The 20938-nt window shown below is 32.3% G+C and overlaps 1 protein-coding gene across 3 annotated transcripts; it reads left to right on the top strand.

Moving 5' to 3' along the window:
- The first annotated feature begins 8551 nt into the window (after window positions 1–8551).
- On the top strand, window positions 8552–19354 carry LOC112802705 (phosphate transporter PHO1 homolog 1). Of its 3 annotated transcripts, none has more exons than XR_011882425.1 (14): window positions 8552–9348; window positions 9464–9731; window positions 10041–10431; window positions 10532–10580; window positions 10672–10743; window positions 11037–11169; window positions 12126–12246; window positions 13215–13464; window positions 14510–14614; window positions 15121–15165; window positions 15293–15445; window positions 16886–17170; window positions 17704–17890; window positions 19061–19354. XR_011882425.1 is itself a non-coding variant. In XM_025846035.2 (14 exons), the coding sequence occupies exons 1-14, from the start codon at window positions 9115–9117 to the stop codon at window positions 19149–19151; spliced, it is 2334 nt and encodes a 777-aa protein (XP_025701820.1). In that variant the 5' UTR covers window positions 8552–9114; the 3' UTR covers window positions 19152–19354. The 3 variants fall into 3 exon arrangements, 2 of the variants coding, with proteins under 2 accessions (XP_025701820.1, XP_072093928.1); XM_025846035.2 differs by having other exon boundaries at window positions 17754–17890; XM_072237827.1 differs by having other exon boundaries at window positions 9011–9348; window positions 9464–9683; window positions 17754–17890.
- Window positions 19355–20938: the final 1584 nt, after the last annotated feature.

Raw genomic sequence — 20938 nt, forward strand, 5'->3', positions numbered from 1 at the left:
GGCAGTTTGGGCCTTCACGGTATTAGGCTAACAATTGACCATAGCCAACATAAATCTTTCGAAGGAAGAATGAGTCTTGAAGGATGGGTTTATGCTGAGGCCGGTCGGACTGGTGCTCCACGGATTGAAGTTGGACCCCCTGATGAAGAAAGGAGCCACGTTAGTTGCTCTTCAAGGGGCAGCTCCTGTGCGTCTTTGGAACTTGCGCAGCCGATGATGACTCATTTACGGGTAGAGGCTAGTAGAGTCTCGAACCAGAATAGTGTCGGCCATGGAAGAGACGACGACGAGCCACTTGCGGGACAGACGGCGGCGGATGCAAGCGGTGTGATACCTGTGCAGCTGAGGAGGATTGCTTCACGAATAGCACCTGGTGGCCCAATCTTGAACAACGTTGGTGATGGAAAACATGTTGCGGGTCAGACTACGGTGGCGACGAGCAATGTGATAGAGATAGAAAAGATGGTAATGGTTGAAGAAGAGTGCCATGGTGAAACTAATGTGCCATTTAATAACAGGAAGAATATGAACTCAAATCCAGTAGAGGCAAGAGGCGAAGAAGGGGAGATAATACGAGAGACAGTGACAACTTACATGGAACAATGTGTCAATGGTAAAGAGTGTGACAATGAGAAGGCTGGATGCAGAACTAACCAAAAGCTTCAAAATGTGATGGATGAGGAAAGGCTGAAGCGGGAGGAATAGATGAAGGAAAATAGGAAGACTTGGGAGCTAGCAGTGGAATTAGGTGTAGTTATACATAGTGAAGGAAAGGATATCATGGCAATACTTCAAGTTTAGAACGAAGAAATTACAAATAGAAGGAGGTTGGCGAAACAAAAAGAAAAAGTGAGAAGAAGCAGGCCTAAGAACTGCAACAAGGTATGTAAAAATATATTTAAATAATTTATAGTTGTTGGAATATTAGGGGGTTAGGAGGTGATAAAAAGATGAGAATGATAAAAGAATTGAAAAAGAATTGTAGTTTGAACATGTTAAGGTTGATAGAAACTAAGCAACAAGTGTTGACTAAATTTGATGTAATACGTATTTGGAGAAATGGTATGGTGGGTTGGGAATATGTAGAATATGTAGGTGCTTCTGGAGGTTTACTATTAATGTGAGATGATACATTGTTTAAAGTAAGTAATTGTTATAAAGGGAAACGTTGGCTGTGTGTGGAGGGATTGATGACAAATAATAATTTTGTTTGTGCGTTTTGCTTGGTGTATGGAGCATAATGGGAGAGCAGACAAACTTGTGATGTGGGAGGAGTTGAGTTATATTGTGAGGTTGTGTCAGGTGCCTTTTTGCTTCATGCGGGACTTCAATGAAATAATGCAAGTGGAGAAAAGGAAAGGAGCAAGTAGGTTACCGGTGTCTGCGAAAGAGTTTAAGTTTTGAGTACAGGATATGTAGTTGATGGACCTCCCTCTTAATGACCATAAGTTCACATGGTTCAGGGGTCGACAGTGTAGCCGCATTGATAGGGTCCTGGTCAGTGTTGATTGAATTGAAGCATTTCCGAATACTCGCCTGAGAGGTAGACCCCGAGTGCTATTGGATCACTGTCCGTTGATTGTGGAAGATACACTGGTGAAGGGAGGCCCAAGACCATTTAGAAGTTTAGATGCATGGTTTACACATGAAGGTTTTCTAAGGATGGTGAAAGAGGAATGGAAAAATTTAAGGGACGATCAATTCACTAGCAAGTTGAAGGCGCTGATGATAACTTTGAGAATATGGCATAGAGACAACTTCGGTGATATGAATAATTGAATAAAGAGGTTTGAGGATGAGATAAAAAAAGATTGATGATATAGTAAGTGTTGGCGCATATGATGATACAATACAGGCTAGACGCAAAGCCTTGGTGAGATGCTGTGAGAAATAGTATATTTGGAAGGAAATTCATTGAAAGTAGATGTCTTGATCTCGGCATGCAAGGGATATGGATAAGAATACTAGATACTTTCATCAAGTAGCCTCGGCTAGAAGGAGGAACAACATAATTGATGTGCTTTTATTGCATGGGAGGTTGGTTTAGAATTAGTCTAGAATAAAGGTTGCGATTAGAGGGTTCTATCAAGATTTGTATTGGCAGAAATATGCTCCATTGATTGGGTTTCGGGAAGGATTAATGATGAAGATAGATGGAGAAGAGGCTACAGCATTGGAAGTAATACCCTCTGCTGAGGAAATTAAAGAGGCTATTTAGGATTGTGAGTCAACAAAAGCTGCAGGTAATGACGGATATAACATGAACTTTATTAAAAAGTGCTGGGATGAGATTGGTCATGAATTCACTGCAGCTGTATTAGGTTTTTTTTTCAAAGTGCCAAATTACCAACAGATGCGAATGTAACTTGGGTGGCGTTAGCTCCAAAGTTTGTGGGTGCCAAGGAGATCAAGAACCTTAGGCCTATTAGCATGGTTGGATGTCTGTACAAGGTGATATCGAAGGTATTGGTCAAAAGAATGAGTTCAGTGATGCCAAGATTAGTGGGAGAGACACAGAGTGCTTTTGTGAAGGGACGGAAAATACATGACGGTGCTCTCATTGCTTGTGAAACAGTTCAGTGGCTGAGGATGAGCAAGAAGAAGGCGGCAATTATAAAGCTAGATTTTTAAAATGCATATAACAGGGTCAGGTGGAGCTTTGTGGATATTGTGTTACAAAAGATGGGTTTCGGTCATAGATGGAAAGCATAGGTGAAGGAATGTGTAAGTATAGCCTCTATGGTGGTTCTGATTAATGGGTCACCATCCAAGTAGTTCAAGATGGAGAGAGGTCTAAGATAAGGATATCCTCTATTTCCATTCTTGTTTGTTCTTGTGGTTGATGGGTTGCATAGGATAGTGGAAGAGGCAGTCAGAAATGGGCGTATATTTTCACTGTTGGTTGGGAGGGATAACATAAAACTGTCACACCTACAGTTTATGGATGACACTATTTTATTTTTCCCACCAAAGACTGAGACAATCTTGAATTATAAGAGGCTCCTACGATGTTTTGAACTCATGTCTGGCCTAAATAGCAACTTTGACAAATCAAATTTGATCTCAGTCAATTGTGAGCAGGAGTGCGTGACGAATATGTGTGGGATATTAGGATGTACGGAAGCGGTTCTACTAGTAAGGTACTTGGAAATCTCCTTAGAAGAAAATCCTTGACTAGTGAAGACATGGAAACCGATTATAGATAAGGTGGAAGAGAAGTACAATCTTTGGAAAGCAAAGGTACTTAACAAAGCTGGAAAGCTAGTTCTTATCAAGTCTGTGCTTAATAGCTTGTCAGTCTACTATCTTAACTTATATAAGATTCCAAAAGGGGTGGCAGAGAAGTTGATTGCGTTGTGGAGTTTTTTATCGAGTAAATAGGATGGAAATAATGGTATTTCTCTTGTAAAATGGGAATTGGTACAAGCGTAAAAAAAGCTAGGGGGTTTGGGAGTGGGGGATACGGTGATTAGGAATACAGCTTCTGTTTAAGTGGTGGTGGCTTTTTCCAAAGGAGGATTGTCCGTTGTGAAAGAAGATTATATGTTCTTGTAATAGTTTAAATCCAAATATAATGTTAGTAAATCAGTCACTACCTTTAAGAGGTGGTCCGTAGAAAGATATCTATCAATTGAATTTTAAAGAGAAACATGTCAAAGACAAGATAATTAGTAGGCTATCTATGGAAATAGGGGACGGAAGGAGAACTCATTTTTGGGAAGATAATTGGTTACAAGGTGGACCATTGAAAGGGAGTTTTCTGAGGCTTTTCACTGTTCCAAACCAGCAAAGATCTTTTATAGGGGATTGTGAGTTTTGGGATGGATTAGAGTGGATATGGAACTTCCCTTAAAGGAGAGACTTGTTTCAATGGGAGTTGGCACTTGTTAACCAACTTCATGAAAGGTTAAGGCTAGTTAAATTATCAACTGGTAGAGAGAAAAAAGTGGTGTGAAAATTTGATAAAAAAATGTACTTTTTCTACTAACTCTTTCGTGCAGGTGTTGCAAACAGAAACTATTTCGGAGGAAGTCACAAGTTACAGTTTTACTAGTTCAATTTGGAGAGGCTTGGTTCCGCCAAGAATTGAGCTCTTTGCATGGTTTGTTTTAATAGGAAGGGTGAATATCAAAGAGAGATTGAGTAGATTAGGCGTCATTCATCAAAGTGATAATACCTTTGTTCTGTGTAAAAAAGATATAGAATTTATTCATCATATGTTCCTTTGCTGTGAGTTTACTTGGCAAGTGTGGTACATGATAACTCCCAATTTTATGGTTTATCTTGTGTTAATTTTGGTGGGTTTCATCAATATTTTTCTCACTTATTCATATAAATTGCATGCTTTTATGATTTCTTCCTAATTATGCTTCATAGTTCAAAACATGTTTCTTTGACCTTAAAAATGCTAAATTTTAATCCTCTCTTATTACTATTCGATGCCGTGATGAGTTTGTTAAGTGATTTCAGGATCTATAGGGCAAGAATGGCTTAGAGGATGGAAAGGAAGCATGCAAAAATAGAAGGAACACGAAAAATAGAAGTTGTGCAAGGCTGGTTCCCACGCGCATGCGTGACCTTCCGCGTACGCGTGACAATTGCGAAATTCATCTGACGCGCACGCGTAACCCATGGGTACACGTGCCTTGTGAAGAGTTCAAACGATGTGCATGCGTGACGTTCAGCATGTGACTCATTTATAGAAAACGTGGCTGACGATTTTTGAGCTGCTCTAGGCCCAACTAACCCATTTCTGATGCTATTGAACCCAAGGATTGGAGGGTGATGAGACAAGTAGTCATAGAATATGTTTTTATCATGTTTTAGGAGAGAATTCTAGAGAGAAAACCTCTCTATTCTCTCTAGAATTTAGGATTTCTTACTTCAATTTCTTTTTTGATTTAGATTTTAATCTTGTTTTAATTTAGTTTTCTTTACTTTTTATTGTTCTAGTACCTTAATTTATCTCACTTCTCTTGTTAATTCTTTTGTGTTGCCAATTTTAGTTTATGAACTATCTTGTTAACTTCAATTCCCTTTTAATGCAATTATATATTTTCATGTCTTTTGATATTTGCTTTAGTTGCTATTATTGATCCCTTGCTTGGGTTGTTATGATTTTTATTAATTCTTGCATTGTATGATTTTTGCCTTTATTGCCTACCATGTGTTTGACAAATTATTTTCATTAATTATGGAGTAGTTTTCTACACTCTTGGCCTAGACTAAGGGAATTGAGTGACCTTGAGTCATTGGGTCTAATTGGATTGGTAATTTGGAAACCCTTGTTGGTCAATTTGATACACATTAACACTAGCCTACTACTAAGTTAATTAGTAGTTAGGTTGGACTTATAGGTTGATGTTGATCAAGCCTATTTGACATACTTCAAGCATAGAAGTGGACTTGATGGGATTGGTTCTTCATAGTTGTCAATATATGATTATTAGACAAGGATAGTGATCTCAATTCCTATGCCTTAGCCAAGAGTTCTTTTGCATCTCATATTTGAAAACCTAAAATTTTAATTACTTATTTCTGGCTTTAGTTAATTTTAGTTGTTTAGTTAGCTCTAGAATAGAATTAGATTTATATATTGTCTTATTAAGTTGCCATTTACTTTCTTGTTATTTACATTTCTTGTCAATTGCTACCTCACCCCCGAAACCCTTCATTGCCAATAATTGAGTACTTGATTGCAATTCCTAGGGAGAACGACCCGGGATTAATACTCCCAGTTATTTTGATTTGTATTGTGACAACCTTTTAAACTTTGATTGAGGGTTAATTATTGGTTTGGACTATACTTGCAACGAAATTCCTTTGAGAAATTCTAAACCGATGATAATTTCTTATATCAGTGCACTTGGTTGATATACTTTGATAGAGCTTGGGCTGTTTTGGGTACGATCAAAGAACTATTTGAGAGTTGGACAGGAGAACCTGACAGAAAAGTTGAGCAGGATAAATGGTTGGTTGGATTCTTTGAAGTAATTTGGAATATTTGGAAGGAACGAAATGCGAGAATATTCAAGAATGAAGAAGGTAGTGTTGAGGACATTAAATTGAGTTTGGTGTTGAGCTACAAAGAGTGGTCTAGTGCTGATCTATGTAGTTGTTGATGGCAATGCTGGAGAAGACAATGGATTAGTAGTTTTGTATTTCTTTTATTTTTACTTTGTTTGCTTGTGTCTTGTTTCTTTGTGTTGCTCCACTTTAGTGTGTTGAGTTGTTCTTTGTTAAAAAAAACTCACCTTCTGTTGTTAGCTTTTAGAATCCCGACTACCCCCAAATCTGAAATCCCTAACCCTTCTCATTCTCCCTCTTTTCAATTTTTGTCTCTGCTGCCAGCTTGTCGCCCACCTTCTAGTCTGCCCCGCATCACTGTTGTGGTGTCGCCGACGTCGTTGGCTCGCTATCTCCTGACCTGCCTTGCTCGCTTGCACGCTTGCTCCTTGTTTCTGCATTCACTTTGTCTCCCGTCAGTTACTGGCTCGTCGCTCCATCATCGTCTCTCGTGGTCTCGCACTCTTGCCGATGGCCCACTCCATCTGTCCATCATCAATTCATCATCTCTGAGTGTCTCGCCACTTCGTCATTATCATCTCTGCTGATCTGCTTCTGCGTCTCTGACTCTCTCGCCTCTCTAGTAAGAATTTAATTTTATCTTATTTAGAAATAAGAATTTGATTTTGATAAAAATTGTGTGAAATTGTAAATTGTGATTTATGTTTGAATAATTGAATAATTATTGTGATTCTGTGAAACTGTGAATTTGATGCTGTTTAAATAATTAGATGACACTAGATGGGGTTCACACTATGGAATTATACTTAGATTAATTTTTTTTATTTCCTTCCGTGATCAATATTCTTAAATATGTTGAGAAAGATGAAAATAATTCAGAACAAAGTGCTAAAGCATGTCATTTATTAAATATTGTTCAATCTGTTGAATTCATTTTCAACTTGTACTTGATGAAAAATATCTTGGGAGTTACTAATAAGTTATCTCAAGCATTACAAATGAATGATCAAGACAATGTATATGTTATGGCGTTGGTTAAAGTGTCTAAGCAACAGTTGCAAAATATAAGAGATGATGGTTGGTCTCTTTTACTTGACGAAGTCTCATTATTTTATGACAAACATAATATTACTGTTCCAAAAATGGATGATATATTTATGTCACAAGGAATATCAAGACGCAAAGTTCAAAAGATCTCAAATTTGCATCATTTTTAAATTGAGATATTCTATCAAGTAGTTGATAGACAACTTCAAGAATTCAATAATCGTTTTACAGAGGTAAATACTAAATTGCTTCTTTGCATAATTTGTCTTAATCCAAGACACTCATTTTTTTCATTTAATAAGGAGAAGTTGATCCAGTTAGCTCAATTCTATCCAGTAGAATTTTCTTCCACTCAACTTTTGGCATTTGATAATGAACTTGAGAACTTCATATTAGATGTGTGTTCTGATGATTAATTCTCGGACTTAAATAAGATTGGTGGTGCTCTTTCTTAGAAATTGATCGAGACTCGAAAAATAGTATTCATCCATGAGTGTTTCCTTTTTGAAGTTAGCTTTAGTTTTGTCCATAGCAACTGCATCAATTAAAAGAACTTTCTCTACTATGAACATCATAAAGAGTCGGCTTCGTAACTCTACGGGAGATGAATTTTTAAATAATTATTTAGTGACATATATAAAAAAATATTTAATTATATTGACAATGAATCTTTTTCAAAATATGAAACCAAAAAAATAAAATTTTAAATTATTATTTTAAATTATTATTTTATTATTTTGATTTGTTGATCAAATCATTTGAAGAGTAATTATATTTTATAATATAATAGTATAATTATAAAAATTATTATTATATTATGTATATTTTGTCTCCAATAAATTTTTTTTAAATTTATCACGAAATCCCCCTTATACTATCTTAATTTGTCCTGAATTTTGATTAGATGTATTTTATTAAATAAAATATTATCTTTGAAAAAAATATTACGCATAAACATAGACAAAATTATTATTATTATTATTATTATTATTATTATTATTATTATATGAACCATTACTCTCGTTGTAATACACAAATTTTGTTTTCTAAGATACACTATTTTTTGTCTTTCCCTTTTATTCTAACTAAACACTTCTATGTCCTTGTCTTTGTAAATAAACGTTGCCTTAATTACCTAAATTTGACTAATTTGAGCATTCTATGATGCTTTTAAGTGACGTATTGGTGCATTCCGCTAGGCATGTACGTGAGATACTTTCACATTGTAAACAAAAGAGGAGATGCTTAGTAATGAAAGTGGGGGAGAGCTTTTAGTTATCCTCAATTAGTGGAAATCAAGCTGGTCTAATTAGAGCACACCTTCGTGTGCTAGCAAATTATTTAGCCAATAAGTCTCACTTTAAATAAAACAAAATGACACGAGCAATTCTTAAGTTAGCTTAGTTTATAGGAAACCATCACATTATTAATAAGTCGCATTTCTACATATATATAAAAAATGCCTTGATTGTTTATTAGTGTACCTCTTGTTCTCAAAATGGTTTTTGCTTCTAAATTATTGTGACAAACTTTATTCAGTTTCCTCCAAAAATGAAAAAAAGCATGTTCATCTTCTACATGTATTCTCAATTTTCCAACGTGTGCCCAGTGCCCACTTCATCAAAACCACTTTAAAATTCATTCCCACCATTTTTTTCAAAATCTTCATGAATCACGAGAACATGTCTGGCCAAGAAGTGATCATAACCAACGGCGGTTCGGTTACTTTTCCGGTGAAACCTTTGCCGTTGTAACATGCCTAAATCCTCAAGTGGAGAGAGAGAAACATAGGATCGTAGTACATTATAGAATGTGCTCAAGAGAATCAGTACCATAAACATCATTCAAATACTTTTTCTTTTATCTTCTTTCTTTTCTCCCTCAAACCACTTATAAATAACGCCATCTTAACTCCATTTCGAACTCACCATCCAACAACATAAACAACAATACTTCTCTCTCTCTCTCTCTCTCTCTCTCTCTCTCTCTCTCTCTCTCTCTCTCTCTCTCTCTCCCCGATTAACGCTCCAAAGAACAAAAATGGTGAAGTTCTCTAAGCAGTTTGAAGGGCAACTCATTCCAGAATGGAAAGAAGTTTTTGTTGATTATCGGCAACTCAAGAAGGACCTAAAAAATATTCAATTCCTTAATAATAACAACAGCAACGACACCAAGAACCAAAATAGTTCTGTGCCTAATTCCATTATTTCATCACTAAGAAACTACTCTCCATTTGGCCATCACCAAAATGGAGAGCACGTACCACCAATTCAAGTAAAAAAAATCTTTCCATTCAAAAGCTTAAAAGAAGTACAATTTGTTCGTTACAGTCGTCATATAATTTTGGATGAATGTTAGAGAAAACCTTAATTTGATTTTCCTTTTTCAGGTCCATAGGAGACTTGGTTCGTCGTACGACACCGAATTGCTAGAGCAATTTGCCGAAACCGGTGTTATTAAGGAATTCTTTGCTTGTTTGGATCAGCAGCTAAACAAGGTGAACAAATTCTATAGAACAAAGGAGAATGAGTTCATGGAGAGAGGGACTTCTTTGAGAAAACAAATGGACATTCTAATTCAGCTCAAATTTGCATTCCAAGATCAACAAGGTTCCATAGATAAAGAGTATCATTCCATCTCATGCACATTTTCCAATGGTAACATAATAGCACTTTTCTTCATTCAAAATCTTGAGAACTCAACATCATTAACATGGAAATTTACGAAGAAATACCATGATTGATATAACATTTTTTGACAACTCAATATCTTTGACACATTCATGCACAGTTATGTGGACTTTTTATTGTGAAATATTTGCCTTTTGATGAATCAATTTTGAATTTATTACAAGATAAACAATATAATTACTTCAAAATTTTACTGAATTTTGTATTCAACACCTCCATCACTAATGAAAATATGTGATTATAAAACACTAATCTGTCCTCTGGCTTTCGCTTCAGAGGAGGACTCTGTTAGGAACAGAGAAGATCCCGAAGAAGAAACAGAGGAAATTAGCACAGATGAGATTCAGTTTTCTGATTCTTATCGCACAGACGAAGTTGGAGAGCCGACGCAGGTGAAGAGAGAAGAAAAACTCAGAACACTCTCCGGCCGTGTTATTGATTACCAAGGGAAGAATCTCAGGATAAACATTCCTTTGACAACTCCATTGCGAACCTTCTCGACCATAACTTACCTTGTCCGGGAAGATTTGATTAACCAGTCAAGGAAATTCAGCATAGGAGCTGGCAAGGTTCATATTAACCAAACAAAGTTGCGCCACTCTGAAAAGATGATCAAACGAGGTTTCATTGAACTCTATAAAGGACTAGAATATCTCAAACTTTACAGGTATAAGATATTTCATTCTTTTCTTCACAAAATCTTAGAAGCATAACAGTTAAACCAGAACATGCACTCATACAGTTTTTTTTCCCATTTTATTGTTTAGGAACTTGAACATGCTTGCATTTATGAAGATTTTGAAGAAGTTTGACAAGGTAAAACGAACTAAAGATTGATGCCAAAAATCAAGTTTCAATTACACATTTGCCAAGTGTTAACACAAAGCAAATTATCAATGTTTCGCAGGTCACTTCAAAGCAAGTTCTTCCGATCTATCTCAAAGTAGTTGAAAGCTCCTATTTCAATAGCTCTGACAAGGTAAATTACAAGCACAAGTTAAAATTTTCGGCTAACTAAAAATATCTAACTTCAACTCTATCAAACTTTGATGAAATCCATGTATCATACGATGTTGTTAAATCATGTTATGGTGTTTGCCACCAGCAAAAGTTTCAGGCTTTCTCCGACAGTCGCAAGTGGCCAATAATAATCCTACAATTCATATCTGCACCATAAAAATTTAGATATGCTTGTCTCTTAGCACTTTCACTAGAGAATTCAACTATGGTGGAGCTAGCTTTGTTTTGCTTATGAGTTTAAGAAAATGACAGGTGATTAAGCTGTCTGATGAAGTAGAGGAACTGTTCGTCAGGAATTTCGCCGGAGATGATCGAAAGAAGGCCACAAAGTACCTCAGGCCGAGCCACCGGCATAAAGAATCTCATTCTGTAACTTTCTTCATTGGTGAGTTAAAACTTTACTTCATTTCAACATTTTTTAAAGATGTTTTCTGTTTTGGTACTCCACTTAGTAGAATAAGACTTTCTCATTGTTGTCGTGGAGGAGTGCTAGGGCCAGCAACTTTTATGTTTTGTAACCATCAATTGGCCATCAATAGTATTTTTAATGGTGTGAGATTACATCTAATAGTGAGAGATCACTTACTTTTCATTTGATGGTTAAGTGCTGGCCACAAAAACACAAAAATTGCTGGCCCCTAAACTTTTCCATCAAGAAAAACAGAATATGGACCCTCAAATCCACTAAGCTGAGAAAATAATTTGATGGATTTATAGTACAGGTCCCATGCTACCTTATATTTTATCCAAAATTCTAAACCATACATAACCGTATCAAGAATGAACCTCAAAAGGCCCCTCACTAACCTATTGAGTAGCACTACAATGTTTCTTTACCTACGAAGCACAAGCACTTTGTTAAACTTTTGTATCAGCGTGACTGACATATTTTGAATATTGACACTCAGCACTCATCACGTGTTTATTAAGTCAACCGTTGTAGTCAGTATTCCCATATATCTCCCCAAAAATTATATTCAAGTTCCCCACTCACTATAATATTTTTTTTGGCAATGGTTCCTCCCCCTTTTTTTTTTGTATTTCCACATTCACAACACTATTTGGTGCAATTGTGCAATTACTGTGCTCAACCTAGCTTCTGAGTTTTGGCTATATGTTTTCTTCTTGTAACACACATATTGATTACATTACAAAGATAACAAAACCATTAGAAATAAGAAGAAACAACCAAACATGACGTTCTATGTTTATTCAATTGAGGAATTTAATGATGAACCCATGCAAAATTGCCTAACTTTTCTAGCAGAAATTATGTAAGAGCTACAGCTAATGTTGCTTTCTAATAAATATGGTGACTTATGGTCTCTCAAATGAAATCAGGACTATTTGGTGGATGCTTCTTGGCACTTTTAACTGGATATGTTGTAATGGCTCATCTTAGTGGCCTATATAAACCACAACAGGATTCACTTTACATGGAAACAGTCTATCCTGTACTTGGGTAAGAAAACCTACTTAGCACATGATATGTTATTTTAAGCTAAAAACTCACGTGCGGTTGTTTTGATGTGAAATTGATAATTAAAAATTAATTAGATTATTTGACATATTTAACTAAATTCTTATCTAATGAGCTTTAATTATCAATTTTGCTTGAAAACAAATGCAGGGGAATTTCCACTTTATGTTAATTGCACCCAAGGTAAAACGTAATTTGAACCTACAACTTTGATTTAGTTCATGTGCGGTTTACTTTCTAAACGTTTAAGTGTGCAATGTGCCGCTTTATCATTATCAAATGGTAAAACCATTAAGGTAGTGTTTGGTGGAGAGACAGATACCGAAAGACTGAGACTGAGAGACAGAGACAAAGAGATAGAGACTGAAATAAGTTTTAGTATTCTGTTTGGTGCTAAATGAGAGACAAAAATTGAAACAAGAATAAAACTCTAATTTAATTTGCACAACGGATAAAATTGGAATTAATTAATTAAAATGAGAATATTTTAGGTATAAAATGTTATTAAAGTTTCAGTCTCTGTTTCTAAAAATATCAGTCCCCTGTGTCCCTACATTTTGGAGGCATTGAAATACTGAAATTTTGGAGACAGAGACAGAAATTTTAGTACCAGTCTCTGAGCCAATAAACATGATACTGTGTCTTAGTCTCTTTGTCTCTGTCCCAATACTGCAAAACAAACGGTACCTTAATGCTTTTACTCATTTATTCTTTCAAAATTATATGTTCTAGTCATACAATTATTCCTTAATCGAGGGTGATTTTGGAAAAAAAAAATTTGCAAATGTTCTTTTTGCACCATTTGATAAATTAAGATATCAAATTACACATTTTATTACGAGTTTAAGAAGTAACTTGTACACTAGTCATAAATTGTGTTTCTTTAAATAGTAGCATACTACTTGTGAACATAAATTGTTAAGTTGCTTTCTTGCGCCTTGTTTGTGCAGCTTGTTTAGCCTTATATTTCTACATTTCTTTCTTTATGGATGCAACATTGTGGCATGGAGAAAGACTCGTATAAACTACAGCTTCATATTCGAACTGGTTCCTACCAAGGAGCTAACGTACAGAGATATATTCTTGGTTTGTACAATGGCTATGACCATTGTAGTTGGGACAATGTTACTTCATTTGACTCTTCTAACAAAAGGCTATTCTTATGCCCAACTTCAACATATTCCAGGGCTTCTTATACTGGTAATTTCAATAAATTATATATCCCATCCTAGTCGATATGAAAAATAACAAAAATCAACAAATAATCTATCAAACTTGTGATGTGCTTTATTCTCAGGTAATGCGATGCTAGAAACTGAAATTTTTGTGAATAGTAAAGATTATTTCGTTTAAAAATTCTCTGGGTGTGTTACTGCTGAGAAGTTAGAACAAATCATATTTTATGTTAGGAAAAGTAGATGGAACTAACTAATAATCAGCCAAGAATGGAACAACATAATTAATTATAATTAGTTTTATTAATTTATAATTTAATTTGTTTGTTAAATTATTGTTGACCACGTTCAAAACATGAGGGAAGATACGTTAGTGTTAGGAGATAATCACGGAACAGATCCTTTTATCATTCATTAGTTGGTTCTATATAATTAATTATGTTTTATTAATGCGTAACACATGAAACATAAAAATCATATCCAAAACCATCCAATTTACAAGAAAAAGAAACATCCGTATGCCTATCAGTAGCAACATCTGATTAGAGTCACCGGTGCTTCTGGTTTACCAGTTGGCTAATTCTTGGCTTATATAGAGTTGGTTCCTAGCATTGTTGTTTGGATTTGGATTCTCTAAAGTTTGAATTTCACTTTAGAGAGTAAAGTGTCTCACCATTAATTTCATAGATGGGACCAAAAATAAATATGAAAGAGAAATTATTCAAGGGTAGAACATCACACTTTACTTTACTCTCTAAAGTGAAATTCAAACTGTAGAGAACCTAAATCCTTGTTGTTTATGTTATCATCCGTTTGTTACATGACACATTATTTATTCGACTTATTTTTATTAAAATAAAATATGTTAAAATTTATGAGAAAAGCAAGTAATAACTAATAATTACCGTCTTAATCTTATTTTAATGAATATGTAGATCTAATAATATGGCATTTTCCGTAATAAATGAATAAGAAACAAAATTATAATTTAATAAAAAATAATAAGAACTTTGTGTCAGCTATAATTTTAAGTTTTAACCCTTTTTTTTTTCTTTTCACTACATGTGCAGGTGTTCTTACTAATGCTACTTTGCCCCTTCAACGTTATTTACCGATCAACCCGTTACCGTTTTCTTTGTACTATAAGAAACATAATTTTTTCACCACTTTACAAGGTAGGTTTCCGTGGTCTTAACTCTTAATTCTAGGGTAAAATATTTTTTTTTCTTGAAATTTAGTAAAAATTTTAAAATTATTTTTAAATTTTATTTTGTTTTAATTTTGTTTCAAAAAATTTTTATTTATACCAAATATACTGAGAACTAATTTTTTAAAAAATTTATGATTAATTCAGCAACACAAATTTTCAAAAACAACATTTAATACAAACAATAGATATTATTATCATACATTATTACTAAATTGATATTAAATTTTTTGAAAATTTAGCTCTCAATAATATATTTGATGTAAATAAAAAAAATTTAGAATAAAATTAAAAAAATAAAATAAAATATTTTAAAATTTTTTGACAAATTTTAAAGACAAAAAAATATAATTTATTAGTCTAATTCTAATATCATATCGTATCATATCATCATCAAGTATCATACACCACACAAAATTTTGGGAAGAGAAAAACAATGTTCAATAATAACTGGCTTCTCTCTTGTCCCTTCAGGTTGCCATGCAAGATTTTTTCGTGGCAGATCAACTTTGTAGTCAGGTATTATTATTATTATTATTATTATTATTATTATTATTATTATTATTATTATTAGATTTAGAAGAAAAAAGAAATCCTTAATGTTTGGAATTTGTTAATTGTTATTTCATTACTTTAACTTTTATAGGTGCCAATGCTGAGGAACCTCGAGTATGTGGCATGTTACTATATAAGTGGGAGTTACAAAACTCTAGACTATGGATACTGCACGAGGGAAAATTACTATAAAGACCTTGCTTATGCAGTGTCGTTTCTACCCTATTATTGGAGGGCTATGCAGGTAAATTACTTAGCTTTCATTCTGCTTTAAGCTTTCTTGAAGAAGCATATTCTCAAATCCACTACTTATCGCCGGTACTTATTGAATACTTGTTTGTAACTTATAATATTTTTAATTAGTAACAATAATATTAATAATAAACAAATAGTTATTTAAATTAAAAAAATAGTTTCCATAAAATATGAAATCGTGTAGTTAAACATTTGATCTGCTCTGAAATGATGAGATGAATACTATCAATCATATTATTAGTATTAGTAAACTTTATACCTCTTTTCTTACAATTTTTTTTTACCTCTTTAGATGCTTTTAATTAAACATTATTTAAATTATGTTGATTTTACAAAAATGTCTTCAAATAATTTTAAAATACTACAAAATTATCTAATATTGAATATGTATTTTTCAAAAAATACTTTAGACATTAAATTTTGATACGATTTTTTACAAGCATGATTATAAAAATGAGATATTATTATTCTTAAAATTTGATAATTTTTTGCTAAGTATAATTTTTTTGTAATTTTTTAAAAGTATTATTAGTTATTGACCAGAAAATCATAAAAAAATATATATACTTAATAAAAAATTACCAAATTTTAAGGATAAAAATATCTCATTTTTTTAATAATCATACTTATAAAAAATTGCATTAAAATCCAATCTCTAAAGTATTCTTTAAAAATATATATTTACTATTGAATATTTTTGTCGCATTTTAAAATTATTTGAGAATATTTTTGTCAATAAAAAATTCGAGTACATTTTTATTAGCAACAAAATTATTTGAATATATTTTTTGTTGATTTAATTTTTATAAAATAAGTGATCTCATAATAATATTTTTTATTTTACACTGACAAATAAATACATCTCTAATGATAGTTATAAGAATCAGATTGAACTGATCAGACTAATAGATAATCAGCCACCACACCGGTCAAATTCATGATAAAAACCAGTTGTTAGTGTATTGGTAAAAAATGAAAAAAAATAGATTAAAAATGATAAACCAATCGAATCAATTTAAGTTTTTTTAGTGATTAACTAGTTTAAAATAATAAAACACGAAATTTTAAAATATATATATATTTTATGTATAAATATATTATTTTATTAATTTAATTTTAATTTTAATTAAATTTCAATTAAGCATTTAAATATTTAAATTTCTAACTCTATAGGTTAGATGATCAGTCAATTTTCACAGTCTTATCCTAACTATTAATTAAGAATATAAAACGGTAATAAATGATCCTTAAACCCATCTTCGTGGCATCATATATATATATATATATATATATATATATATATATATATATATATATATATATATATAAACATTAAGATCCTAATCGTGGCTTTTATAAAAGAACAAGAGTTTAATTAAATATGGTTGCGGTAAAACTGATGTTATACAGTCATGAATTGAATTTGTAGTGTGCTAGAAGATGGTTTGATGAAGGGGAAAGAAGCCACCTAGTGAATCTTGGGAAATATGTGTCAGCAATGTTGGCAGCAGGTGCTAAAGTGGCTTATGAGAAAGATGGGAGTAATAATGTTGGATGGCTATGTGTTGTTGTCATCTTTTCAAGTGCAGCAACAGTGTATCAATTGTATTGGGACTTTGTAAGAGATTGGGGTTTGCTTCAATTCAATTCCAACAATCCATTGCTAAGGAATGAACTAATGCTTCGCAATAAAGCCATTTACTACTTTTCCATGGTATATATATATATGTATACATCATCATCATCAGCCTCCTCCTCCTCTCAAATAAATTTGTTCTGATACATATGATGAATGTTACTAGTAAAAGTGGTTAGAGCACCCATGACCAATATCCACTAACCAAATTGTTATGTGTAAAAAAAAAATAAATAAAAAAACATTAAATCAATCATCAAATCAATTACTGAATATTGTGTATAAATATATTTTATATTTTAACATGTATTTTATACTAACGAGTATTTTTTGATGTAGAGCTAGTTTTATTGATCCACCCAAAAGGTATAACTTAATTGAAACTAGCGAACTAACTATCATATTCTAAGATCTTACCACACATCTAGGTGTTAACGACAAGAAATGCAGATAAAACCATTATGTAATTAAAGAGAGATTCCTAATCTTGATTGGAATAAAAAGAAAAACGAAAATAAAATAGCAGGGGATTATTAAGAAGGCATTAGTGTCAAATCATGTTTTCTTTTTCTTCTTTCTTTTTAATTATTTTTTGCATTGCAAATATACAGGGCTCTCCACTGTTTAAAAGCTCTGATGATGACCATGGCAATTTCTGCAGGGATTAAATGTTATTCTGAGACTGGCATGGTTGCAAACTGTTGTCCATTCAACTTTTCAAGGCGTTGATTCTCGAGTAACAACATTGTTCTTAGCAGCTCTTGAAGTTATTAGACGAGGGATCTGGAATTTCTTCAGGTAAACGAGTTGATTAGTTCCATTTATTTTTTACTTATATGCTCCTTGTTTATATTTGCCATTCACAATAAAATGTTTATTTTCATAAAAATGTTCTAACATTTTTCAAATTGTTCGTCATTTTATTAGAATTTCATTTCATACAAATGCAAAGTTTATACTATATATATCTTTTAGTTTTTTACTCTATAATGTTTACTAACACTTTCTATTGGAATTCATAAAAATAATTACTACATTCTAACAATGAATTAAAGAGGGTATTATAATCTTGGAAGAATGCTTCATAAATAATTTCCCAAACACCTACTCAAATATTCACTTAAAAAGAAAAAAGAGAAGTGCACTTTTTTGTATATTTATTTAGTGCTATATATATATATATATATATATATATATATATATATATATATATATATATATATATATATATATATATATATATATCCGTTTTAATTTTGAGTAAATGTTGAAGAATTTATTTGCTAGTCATTTTCTTATTTACCTACAATATTTTATATTATAAAATTCTAGAACTCCTAATAATTTCCTAAAGAGTAAACCATGAAATATGTCATTGAATTATCAAGTAATTGATGACAAAAGTACCTTCCAAAATTGTTAATAATAAAAATTCTTTTAAAATTTTTTGAAAAGCAAAAAAAATATAAACAAATTAAAATAATTTTTTTATAACTGACGTACAACCTTTTTTTATTTGACAAATTATTTGTGCATTTGATTTAAAATTTTATAAGAATATTTGGACTACTAGCTATTTAAAAATAACATGCAAAAATTCAAACAAAATTTTGATTTTCAGATTTTTTTATTTCATCTTTTAAAATTATTTTTGTCATTAATAAAAAAATGTAAAAAAATATTTAGCATAAAATTATCAAATTTTATAAATAACATTTTTCATTTTTTAATCATAGTTACAAAAGAGGTATACAAATTTAATTTATGTGCAAAGTCCTTTTTAAAATATATATTTAATATTTAAATATTTTTTATATTTTAAAATATTTTTGTCATTAAAAATTTAAAAGATATTTTTGTCAATTGAAAGGGAGAGATTATGTCACATTACATACATATAATTTTCAATCATGAGTAATTTATTTCATGGAAAAGATTTAACATTGTATAATATTTTTTGTTACACAGACTGGAGCATGAGCAGCTAAATAATGCTGGCAAATTTAGAGCAGTGAACATAGTACCACTTCCCTTTCATGAGGTTGATGAAGAAGACTAATAAAACCATTGTTATCTAGATGAATATTTAGAATATTTTTCTTCATTAAATTGATGTATTATTGATCAACTTGATTATTTCATCGGTTGATTTGACTAGATATGATTCCCAATTGTATACACAATCTTTCATTAACAAAAAATAGAAATTATACTACAATAAAAAATAATAATATTTATAACAAAAAAATTATTATAATAAAATGACAAAAGAATTTTTAGAGTTGTTGCAATATGGCCATTATAAAAAGTTTTTATAACAAAAAATAAAATAATTATAATACAAAATAACAGTTTATAATAATAATTTTTAGCATAAAAACTAAAATTTATTACAAAAATGAAGGTTGTGGTAGGTTTAGAGAAGGGGGGTTGAATCTATGCCTTCCTTTTTAGTTGCTGTTATAACCTTTTTAAATCAACACTTTCAATTATAATTCTATTTGTACTTAGTAGTGAAAATTTATGAGACAATTTATTTTTGTCTCATGAATATCATAAAACAGAATACAGCAGAGAAGAGAAAAGCTAACACTAGCATATATCCTGGTTCGGTTGCCTTGTGCTATGCAACCTACGTCTAGTCTCCTCCACAACAATGGAGGAATTTTCATTATAGTTTAAAGTATTACATACACCAATTTCACATTCAAGTGCTAACCTAACTTGACATTGGCTATGCTAACACCTAACTATTCACTCTTAGTGCTAACCCAATTAAGAAAAGGATACCTAACAGGTACAAGATACAAGACACTTAACCAACCTAAAGAAATCAGAAAATAACTATAGGCTTTTCTCTCAAGTGTATCACTCAGCCTTTTCCCTCTCATGGCTTTTACTTGAGCTTTCTCACAATACCTTTTCTCACAAGAAATTACAGAAAGATAAACATAGAAAAACACATTACAATCAGTAAAACATAAAGGAGATTGACTTCATCAACAGCCTTTGTGCTATGCGAAAACCAGATTAGCGAGCCTCTGATTTAGTTCTTCATACTGGCGGAATGCACCTTTGATTAGGTTACACTGTCCAGTTAGTTGAACTTTCTCAAAGAACACTTCTCAGAACAAAACCTCAATACTCTGGTTATCTCTCCTTGGTTTCTGAATGAACACCAAACTTCTTTTATCTCCTTGCATGTTGTTTGGTTCTTCTTCCAAAATTAACATTTTGAGCCTTGAGCTTCACCAACCCACAGATTCACTTTTTCTCATTAAACCTTAGAGTGAAAACTTTGCTTTTGACTCCTTCATCTTGGTCGAAAGCCATAAAGTAGCAACTACAAAAGTCTTCTAGTGGTCAACTTAATCTGAACCCTTGAAAATTAACTTGGTCCCCAAGACATGTTTGAGACCATGGATATACAGCAGAGAGAAACAGAAACCCTTTTTTCCATATAGCTCAAAACGGAGATACAGAGGGTTGAAGACGAAGAGAAGAAAGTGTGTTGCATGTAAGAGGAAATGAATTACCTTGAACTTTCTGATCTTTTCTTGATATAGTTGATTAGACCTCATCATTCTTTGCTTAACTTTCTTTTTCCTTCTTCTTTCATGACTAACTTAGGGACTAAGCTCTCTTTCTTACTTTTTCTAAGTTCAGTGATTTGACTGGGACAGAGATGAAAAGAACGTTGCTTTTGTGAGCAAGTTAGAGGGATTTGGTGAAATCAAATCAGGCTTGGATCGGATAACTTCTTTTTGTACGTTTTTTATTTTTTTCAGCCTTGTTTTCTTATGGGCTTCGTTTACATTATTGACCCATCAGCCTTGTTTTATTTCT

Source organism: Arachis hypogaea, chromosome 5, assembly GCF_003086295.3.
Source record: "Arachis hypogaea cultivar Tifrunner chromosome 5, arahy.Tifrunner.gnm2.J5K5, whole genome shotgun sequence".
NCBI classification, from domain to species: Eukaryota; Viridiplantae; Streptophyta; class Magnoliopsida; order Fabales; family Fabaceae; genus Arachis; species Arachis hypogaea.